Source organism: Hordeum vulgare, chromosome 7H (assembly GCF_904849725.1).
Source record: "Hordeum vulgare subsp. vulgare chromosome 7H, MorexV3_pseudomolecules_assembly, whole genome shotgun sequence".
Taxonomy (NCBI): domain Eukaryota; kingdom Viridiplantae; phylum Streptophyta; class Magnoliopsida; order Poales; family Poaceae; genus Hordeum; species Hordeum vulgare.
Window position 1 is genome coordinate 599,912,926 of NC_058524.1, and position 10,771 is coordinate 599,923,696.

At 43.1% G+C, this 10,771-nt stretch overlaps 1 protein-coding gene and 1 pseudogene across 1 annotated transcript; both read right to left on the minus strand.

Annotated features, from left to right (window-relative positions):
- Positions 1–1,235: 1,235 nt before the first annotated feature.
- Positions 1,236–1,796, minus strand: LOC123411997 (annotated as a pseudogene).
- A 7,282-nt stretch (positions 1,797–9,078) lies between these two features.
- Positions 9,079–9,768, minus strand: LOC123411995 (cortical cell-delineating protein-like). Its single transcript, XM_045104953.1, has one exon. The coding sequence runs from the start codon at positions 9,689–9,691 to the stop codon at positions 9,317–9,319; it is 375 nt and encodes a 124-aa protein (XP_044960888.1). The 5' UTR covers positions 9,692–9,768; the 3' UTR covers positions 9,079–9,316.
- Between the last annotated feature and the right edge of the window lie 1,003 nt (positions 9,769–10,771).

Sequence of the window (10,771 nt, forward strand, 5' to 3'; positions counted from 1 at the left end):
TAAAATGAAAATGACATAATAAAAGAAAATCAAAAATAGAAAAGAAAGTGGAAAAGGAGAAAAACGAAAATGAGAAAGATGTAGAAAAATAAAAAGAAGCAACAAAGAAGAAGAAAATAAAAACTGACTCAACGAAGGTTCTAGAACTTCCGCCAACTGAAAAGAAAAAAAACTAGACTAGGATGGTCCAAACGCGGGACAATCTCGGGAGGGGGCTATGCACCAGCTTGCTATAGAGCGACCTACATGCCAAATTGGAATAACAGAGCAAGACATAGTCATGCCACATATGCTTGGTTGTCTCATGACAATCGACAGGTAGCCCTTTGACTATGTACCAAGCCACACATGTAGGTTGTATCACCAAAGGCCTAATTATTCAGCCCGGCGTCATCGCGCACTTGAGTATTTCTTTCCTGTGTGGGCTAGATGGGCTTCATTTACGGATGACACCGTGAAGACCTCTTATGGCAAGGCCAAGTGCACCGTACTCATCCAGGCCTCGTATGAATAACCTCTTTTTCCTCTTAATTCTCTTGTTTTAATACTTCTCCTAGTTTCTAATTTCTTCTTGTTTCGAAATTTCAGACAAGCATGGCAGGTTTGGGCTTGATCTGAAGATTTTCTTCCTCGGACCGTAACAGAATTTGGTTTGTTCAAGAAGCTCAAGTAAGTCTTCTTTTTAGCAGCAAAAGAAAGAAGCTCATGTAAGTATTTTTCTTAGGATCTTTTAACCCAAGAAAGGATATGTGTCCTTGTTGCTCAATCGTTTTTCCGATCTCCGACTAAGACATCCTGATAAGAACGGCGCCCAAATATTTCACATGAACATGGTTCCTATATACAAGCTATACATTATGTTTCAAAAGTATGACATATATAAATATGCCAAGTTCTGTTGCTTTCATGCTTAGCACCTTTGGTTAACACCCCCAGGATAGCAGGTATACATTTTTAACCAGGGTAGTTATAATTAATCTTTTTTGCTTCCGAGCACCCATTGTATATAGAGAGATTTACACTAGGATGTCAATACCATCTGTATATTTTGTTGTTGTTGACACTGCCTTATCAAACTAAATAAACAAAAATGATTCTTAGATCCTGCCTTGTTCCTAAGTTACATAAGATTTTTTGTGCCGAGGAGGGCTAGGGTATATTTACTAAGCTACATACACTAGGATGATCTTTTCTCTTGACGAGGAGGGCTAGGGTTCCAGCCGAGAGGGAAGAGAGAAAACCCCAACTTGAACAAATTTTATATTCCAAGGTGCGTGTACAAGTATGTATATCCTTTTACAAATATGCAAATCGTGCATTTAGATACCATAACGGGATACAATGACCCTGATGATCAATCACGAGCTTATCAAGCATGCATGCACGAGCGAGGGAGCCCATGCAATGGATGGATGCATCAGATGGGGCAGGTGAAGTTGGTTGGGCACTTCTTGCCGCACTGGTTGAGGAGGAGGGTCAGGTCGATGGGGACGTTGAGCTTGATGCCGAGGATGTTGGCCCTGATGGCGGTGCAGAGGCACACGGCAGCGTCGAGGTCGGTGAGCCCGCCCAGGAGTGAGCTTCAGCAGGTTCAGCACGTTGGCGCACACGCCCAGTTTCAACGTGTTGATCGAGCAGCTGCCCCCGCCGGTCGACGGCACGGACGGTGGAAGGATCGGCGGGGTGGGGACGACCGGTGGGCAGTAGGGACCGCAGCCCTGCACGGCGGCAAGGAGGACAATGTTCAGGGCGAGGAAGAGGGCGAGCTTGGAGGGCGCCATTGCTACTGATCGTTTGTGCTGGTATGTGGCTAATTAAGCTTGTAGGGTATGCTAGCTTGGGATGGTTTTCTTGGGTTGTTTGGGGGTGGTACTTATAGACCGGGTGTGGTGTGCAAGTGCCTTCATGTCATCATCAATCGAGGTAATTAGTTTCAATCTTGCCGTGGTAATTTCCAAAACTCATGTGCAACCATTATTGTACTCGTATGTTACGGGTGTGACATCCATCATTGGAGCTTAATCTGTTCGCTAATGAACAAAAACTTGAGAGCTGTGCCATGAGAGTTTCCTTTTGTTTCCAAGAAGAGTACTCCTATATGCATGTTGTCTGCTGTGTGTACATAAATATTTGATGGCTTACAAGTGTGGCCATAATAATCTGGAGCACAGGATCGGACAAAGGAATAGATATATCTGGCATGGCAGCTCTAGGAGCTGGCTTACCCTGATCATCACGTTCACGGAGACACAAATAGGAGTCGTACGATTTTGATTCCATGTGTCCATGATACCTTTTGTACTCTGGTAAAGACATAATTTCAATGAAAAAAGCTATCACTTGATGCATAGCACGAACATCACAAGGACAAACCTAAAGATAAACCGCACCGTCCACCGAGCTACAATGCAAAAGAGCTTATCCTGAACCGACACAAAGCACCGCGTCTTGACTGACGCCGAACAACACCGAAGACCAAATAACTTCCGCAGAGTGTCTCTTGTCGACGCACCAGCCACCCTTAGTGCGTGAGAGAAAGATGCAGATCAATGACAGGACTCGATCCACACCGAAAAGTCACCGTCTTGAACAACCGGTGACAGACATATATAGTGCCACTTAGGATCAAAACAAGGACCGCGGCGGACACCGAAGTAGAGCAACGAGGAGTCAGCCTTGTCTTCAAACACAATGCTCCTAACAGCTCCTGGAGGACGAAGGAGGTGGCAAACACGCTCGACGATGCCTCCAAGGAAGGAAATGACATCCACGGGTGTCACCAACACCGGCTCGACCTAAGCCGTGCAAGATTTTCATCCGCGCGTAGCCCACCACCTCACCTCCATGGACTTGGTAGCACTATCCAAGAAGCTTCATACCGCCGCCACCGCAACACTTGCCGATATAGCTGCAAAGCTAAGGACCAAGGACCAACCACCAGACAGGGAAACCGCAGCCACACCATCCACTCCCAGCCTGCACAAGGAACCGCACCCGACCAGCACCTCCAGCCAGGTCCAGGACCGCCTACAATGGCCGTCACCCACTCCAAGGGACGGTCTTGCCGCGATCAGACCCGCCTCTCCACGCAACCCAGGCCAGCACCACCGCTTGCCACGCTGCATAGAAGTGACCGACCGCTCGCTGCTCGCAAGACTCGATTATGACCAAGCCATCCCAGCGTCGCCACCAACCTGCCTGTGGGAACCCGCCGGTGCCACCAGTCGGCCCTGTCGCCACCGGAACGCGCCACGATCTCCGCTGCCAGACCCTGCTGGCCCACTGCATCACCAACCACCATGCCATGTGTCGGCCACAGGTTTATTATACTGGCTCATTGGCACGGATGGACACGTATTTTTTTTGCGTCAGTCATAATGTGTTTTGTGCGAGGCCGAACGAAGGGACGATCCTGCCATCCAACGGCTTAGAAAATTGGCTGACACAGATTCTTTTTTCATATATCTGACGTATAGGCGGTCCTAATTTCAATACTGCTTGAACGTCGTGGTACAAGATAGAGCCTAGAAGATTTAGTTGAAAAAAATATTGAGTAAAACAAAATAGTTACACATTATACAGATATTACTTTCGGCTAGTATATATATGTTGTTGCGTGTTAAATTGTATTTTATCAACTTCAAATAAAATTTAAAAATATATATGTGTTTATTGTCACACCCAAATGCCACCTGCATTTTTTTAATGGGAAAGCTTAAGCGTGTTGACATGTGCAAAAAAACAAGTCAAAAGACAAATGATACAGTTAATTTAATTTTTCACGCTGACAAATAAATTCAGAATTCTCGTAATTCAATTTTAGGTTACTATTCACCAAAGAGTATATCTATACCTAGTGATAAAGCAAGGTGTGTTTCTTTAATTCTTTCATATGTTCATCCATATTATATTTTCAGATTTTTTCCTATCCGACGTTATATTTTCATATCCATATTATATTTTCATATTGTTGTGCTGCAAGTTCGAAGTTCATTTGTTGTGCTATATGGGAAAAACAAAAAAAAAAGTACTTGCACGAATCGCGATGTGGAATTGGATGGCTAGATAGGGGGATGCCTAGAAGCCTAAGCTCCACAATATATTTTCGTGGTAATTTGATGGCACCAACGGTCCAACGCAAATTTTATACATCAAGGTTAGCTTCTACAATCTATGCTGTTATAGTAGATGTTTCAGAGAAGCAGTTCCCTATAAATTATTGGTGGTTAAATTTTTTTAGACATCAAGAAGCATTCATAATTTTGGCAGCAACAATTATAAGGTGCGCCATACAAGCATTACTAGTATAATATCCATGCATTGCCACGGGCTATGAATATATTTTTATCAGTTGCAAACATAGTCACAATACATGTAAAAATTTACATGCATAGAAATTATAGCATGTAACGATGAGAAGTAATTAAAATCCACTTCAGTAATCCAATTAATTATCTTTTACAAATAAAGATCTACTTGATGTGTTTAACATAGTTTTGTACAATGTGAGGAATGTTGTCTTCAACTTCATTGCATGGCACAATGTGAGCCGCATCCTTATTTTGATGAGTTTTAAATTGTGTATATATATATTTTCTAGAAATGACTTGTTATGCTATGTGACATTGATGTCAACGTATAGAAGCTCCTCCTTTTTACTTTTTCTGACAGGAAAAAAAGCAGCCACTCCTCTCACTCACGCACCGCACAGCTGCCTTCTACTCTTCCCGCACAACCAACCAGACACCAATTGTCACCGCATCTCATCTCCCCGCCAGAGAGTATCCACCGCCATCTCCCCCAGACACCTCCCCTCCATGCCATGGCGAAGCCCGCCCACTCCTCTCCCCATCATCTGCCCTCTCATCCATGGCTCCGCCGCCTCGACGCTGAGCTAGCCCACCGGTCTAGCATCGTGGATAGTTGGGTCCTCCCTGGAGGTGCAAAAGGGATCGCAACCGTCTGTTAGTGCTAGCCATGTAGCTGACCCATTCGTATGTGAGTTGCACAACCTCATGTGGCACTGCGAGGAGGGATACACCTTCATCATCGAGGTTGCTCACCCCAGGCCGATTTCCGGTGCCATGGAGTGCACGTTGTCATGCTAGGGCAGCCGCCAAGGAGATGCGACCTTCTAATCATTTTCCTTGCCCAAACCATTCAAATCCGATGTAGCTGCCAGCATGTCTATCGTTCCTATCGATTAGCTTTATGGATTACATGAGAAGACTTTTACGTGTGCGCGCGTCGCAACACGTGATAGGCTTGCAAGCGCAATCCTAATCCCCCTAATTTTAGTTGTGAAGCTGAATATCTAATCTCATTAATCCATCTCCCTTGATTTTCAGAGCATGGATTTCTATGCATCTCTCCAATCTCTTGTCCCAGATTTTTAGGGAAAGTTTAATAGCAACCTGATGAGAGACGACCTCTAGTTCATGCACATGCCATTTCCTCATACTATCTGAAGGGAGTATCAAAATCATAATTGCGTAGCTTTTAGTTTTTTGCTAAAAGTTTAGGCGCATCATTTTTTTTGCGCCGGGCATGAAGGAAAAACATTTATCTAGACATTTGAAAGATGCAGCAGTGAGACTCTCATAACAACCAGTTCCGATTGAACATACAACCCTTGAACAGGGTGGAGCCCCGCCATAGGTCCACTATATTGGTTACAAATTTACAATTCTCTAACAACTTTGTGCCATTTTTGGACTATTTGTTAAAACTAAGATGATATTTAAGTTAAATTATATTAACTGACACCCCACTACTATGATCGTAGGCTAGTCATTTCCATGGGACATGCAAACTAGTTATACTAAAAAATGCAAACTAGTTATACTATATTGGTTACAAATTTACAATTCTCTAACAACTTTGTGCCATTTTTGGACTATTTGTTAAAACTAAGATGATATTTAAGTTAAATTATATTAACTGACACCCCACTGCTATGATCGTAGGCTAGTCATTTCCATGGGACATGCAAGTTGATCGTCCTGTCATGCAATTAGTCTATGAAGTCTACGCGGTGCTAGTATTCTGATATACATTGCGGGTCTGGTTATTCTATTTTCTTGTAGTGTAGTATGACCAGTCAAGTGTTCACATGTATATTTAATTTTCCATGTTGGCAGGGTTGCGTGTTAGAAAAAGGCATATCTATATATGCACGTCATTACGGCAGGGTTGCCTAGCTAGCTGTACGTGTGATGGATGTACTAGGATATACTAATGTGGATTCATCCAGAACTTGCTATCTCAAGCTGTCTGAATTTCACATATTGTTGGTGTTTCACTAATCACATAAAGATACTACTTGTAAATTAGTACTTCCTCGGTTCCTGAATATAAGTTTTTTTTCAAATATTCTACTATGAACTACATACCAATAAAAATAAATGAATCTACAATTCAAATTATGTCTATATACATCCGTATATAGTTCGTAGTAAAATATCTAGAAACACTTATATTTAGAAATGGAGGGAGTATAATACATTTATTCTAGATCACTAGTCTATGTCTATACTTATTAATAAAAGGATAAATGTCTCTACCCGTCCGTCGTACCTTTTGGAAACAAATAAACCCAATTGTTTCTTTCACGGTCCTGATTTTAAGTGAATCTTAAAAATATTTTGTATTTTACTAAAAACATCCTAACCTTTCGGTTAAACGACCTACTGTCCTGTTTTAAGTGAGTCCAGAAAATCTTCTATGTTTTCTAGAAACCCCTTGATATTTCGTTCCATAAACCTAAAGTCAATAGTCCGATTAAAGAACTATGTAGACATGTCCCGAGGTACTCCTCGGTCAATATCCAATAGCGGTACCTGGATGCCCATATTGGATCCTACATATTCTCCGAAGATCTTATCGGTTGAACCTCAGTGTCAAGGATTCATATAATCCCGTATGTCATTCTCTTTGTCCTTCGGTATGTTACTTGCCCGAGATTCGATCGTCGGTAGCCGCATACCTATTTCATTCTCGTTACCGGCAAGTCTCTTTACTCGTTCCGTAATACAAGATCCCGTGACTTACACTTAGTCACATTACTTGCAAGGCTTGTGTGTGATGTTGTATTACCAAGTGGGCCTCGAGATACCTCTCCGTCACACGGAGTGACAAATCCCAGTCTTGATCCATACTAACTCAACAGACACCTTCGGAGATACCTGTAGAACACCTTATAGTCACCCAGTTACGTTGTGACGTTTGATGCGCACAAGGTATTCCTTCGGTGCTAGTGAGTTATATGATCTCATGGTCATAGAAACAAGTACTTGACACACAGAAAACAATAGCAATAAAATGACACGATCAATATGCTACGTATATAATTTGGGTCTTGTCCATCACATGATTCTCCTAATGATGTGATCCCGTTATCAAGTGACAACACTTGCCTATGGTCAGGAAACCTTGACCATCTTTGATCAACGAACTAGTCAACTAGAGGCTCACTAGGAACAGTGTGTTGTCTATGTATCCTCACATGTATTTGAGTCTCCAATCAATACAATTCTATCATGGATAATAAAAGATTATTATGAACAAGGAAATATAATAAACTAATTTATTATTGTCTCTAGGGTATATTTCCAACAATATATACCAACTCACTACGAGGTCAACATATTCGCTACTTGACTAGGTATTTAGATATATACGTACATCAAAGTAAGTGAAGTAGTATATTTACACACCAGTTTTAATCTGATCCACATAATCATGCATACTTAGGGTCATACATGACAATGCTGTAGAAAAACATACATGATTACATCAGTAACAATTTCTCCTACAATTTGTTCAATGGGATCATGCCATCCTTATGAAGTAAGGTCATTTCATCACCATACTTCTTTGAACCGGAAACAAGGAGCCTAAACCTATCAAATATGCATCTCGGACTGAGAGAAAATCCAGCCATAAAAACATAACCACCTGGGTTGAGCAGGAGAGGATGGAGCCATGCATGGGAGGGGAGAAGATTGTCGTATTAGCTCCGATTTTGCCAGTAGCCATGCCTTGAAGTTTTGCCTGCCGCTCGTCCCCTACCTCGTCCTTCCCCTCCTAACAAATGAGGCCCTGACCGGTCAGGAGAAGGCAGACGATGTGGTTCGACGTGCAGAAAAACCATGAGAAAAGCCCCACTGATGTGACATGCCAGTTGGACTTTACAATTGAGACCCATCGGTCAAAACGCTCACAAAATTTTAAGCAAGGTAAATTATGGCAACATTTTTGCTAAATGGATTAAAACAGATGAAATCGCGTTAAATCGGGTAACTAGTGTCAAAAATATTAAAATAGAAGGTAAAAACCGGAATTCACTCTTTTTATTATTATGTGTGTCCTTCTATGAACATGTGAGTCAGTTAGATGCCACAACAAGATACAACAATGGATGATTTGTACATATTCACTATAGAATACATTATGCTAACTTAAGTAGCGAATTGAGCATAGGTAAAATAGTTAGCTTACTTGTGGTGGAATCAGACCACCAGTTAGACTTGACACCAATGCTCAAAATTTTCTATATTTATTCAACTCTCTCCTTAATAAGTTTGAACTGCTTACCACAAATGTCACATGGCGATGTTCATCAGTTAAAGAAAATGTTTCCATCTATCATTAAACGTCTCTGATGACTTCGTCAATCTCAAATGTTGTGCTAACTCAATATCTCGGAGGCCCTAGTAGATATAGGATGCGTGTGTATGTTCATATAGGTGAGTGTATGTACATGTACGTGAGCGCATCTGCCATTGTATATATAAAAAAAAACTATGCGTGCATGCACTTATGACATCTACGAGTGTACGTCTTGCCTTGCGGGATAATCAGTAGTACGATGCATGCATCCTTTAATTTTTTATGGATCAGCTAGAACGTCAAGATGTAAAAGGTGACATTGAAGAAGAAGAAAATCTTCAGCAAGATTTTTAGTTTTATCAAGGATCATCTAATGCATGGGGAAAGATGTGGATCTGATCATGATTGATGCAATCATGCATGTACATATGAATATACAACTCAAGAGCTGGCATATCACTAGTCGACTTAACCCAACTTGAACAACCTTTCTATTCCAGGTACGTGTACAAGTATGTATATCCTTTTACAATATGCAAATCATGCATTTAGATACCATAACGTGATACAATGACATTGATCAATCACAAGCTTATAAAGCATGCATGCATGAGCGAGGGAGCCCATGCAAACGCCTGACATATGAACTGTAACAGTGCGCGCGTATGACATGCAATAGCTACGAGTAAATCGATGGATAGATGGATCACATGGGGCAGGTGAAGTTGGCGGGGCACTTCTTGCCGCACTGGTTGAGTAGGAGGGTGAGGTCGATGGGGACATTGAGCTTGATGCCGAGGATGTTGGCCCTGATGGCGGTGCAGAGGCACACGGCGGCGTCGAGGTCGGCGAGCCCGCCCAGGAGTGGGCAGCACTGCTCGTTCGCCGGCACGCCAATCTTAAGCTTCAGCAGGTTCAGCACGTTGGCGCAGACGCCCAGCTTCAGCGTGTTGATCGAGCAGCTGCCCCCGCCGATCGGCGGGGTGGGGACGACCGGTGGGCAGTAGGGACCGCAGCCCTGCACGGCGGCAAGGAGGACCAGGTTCAGAGCGAGGAAGAAGGCGAGCTTGGAAGGCGCCATTGCTACTGATGGATCGTGCTGGTATATGGCTAATTAAGCTTGTAGGCTATGGTAGCTTGGGATGGTTTTCTTGGGTTGTTTGGGGGTGGTACTTATAGACCGGGTGTGGTGTGCAAGTGCCTCGTTCATGTCATTATCAATCGAGGTAATTAGTTTCATTCTTGCCGTGGTAGTTTCCAAAACTCATGTGCAACCATTATTGTACTGGCATGTTACGTGTGTGACATTCATCATTGGAGCTTAATCTGCTCTTCACTAATGAACAAAATCCTGGGAGCTGTGCCATGAGAGTTTCCTTTAGTTTCCAAGAAGATACTCCTATATGCATGTTGTCTGCTGTTTGCATATAAATATTTGATTGGTTTACAAGTGTGGCCATAATAATCTGGAGCATAGCATCGGACAAAGGAATATATCTGGCATGGAAGCTCTAGGGGCTGGCATACCCTGATCATCACGGTCACGGGAGACACATATAAGAGCTGTATGGTTTTGATTTCATGTGTATATTATATCTTTCGTACTCTGGTGTATTATACTGGCTCGTTGGCAGGGCTGGACACATACACTAGTAGAAACCGGGCCTTTGGCCTGTACCCTTTAGTCCCGGCCTGCCTCTGGGCCGGAACTAAAGGCCCGGCTACGTCGCCCCAATTCTCATATCCTCCCTCGAGGCTTTAGTCCCGGCCCGTAAGGAGCCTTTAGTCCCGGTTCGTGTCCCAAGCCGGGAGTAAAGGGCTACGCGGTGGGCAGCCCGCATGTGCGCCACCTTTAGTCCCGGTTTGTGTCTCAAACCGGGACTAAAGTCCTCTGCCTATATATAGCACAGCCCCCCTCTCCCCTCTTCGTTGCATTTTTATTGGATGGAGGATTGTGGGTGGGTGCTTGCTCTCCACTTTTTTTTATGCACTAGAGGTGTTTGTTGAAATGTGTGTTAGAGCGATGCCGCTTCAGTTCACCGAACACAACTACGATATGAGATGCCCGAGCCACGCTTAAACCTCTTCCTCTTTATTTCTACTTATTCTAAAAGGTTAGCAACTATATTTCCTCGTTTAGATCGTGCGGTACTAATTTTTA

Coding starts and splice junctions, on each gene's coding strand:
- LOC123411995 (XM_045104953.1), bottom strand. CDS start 9,691: ATGGCGCCTTCCAAGCTCGCCTTCTTCCTCGCTCTGAACCTGGTCCTC.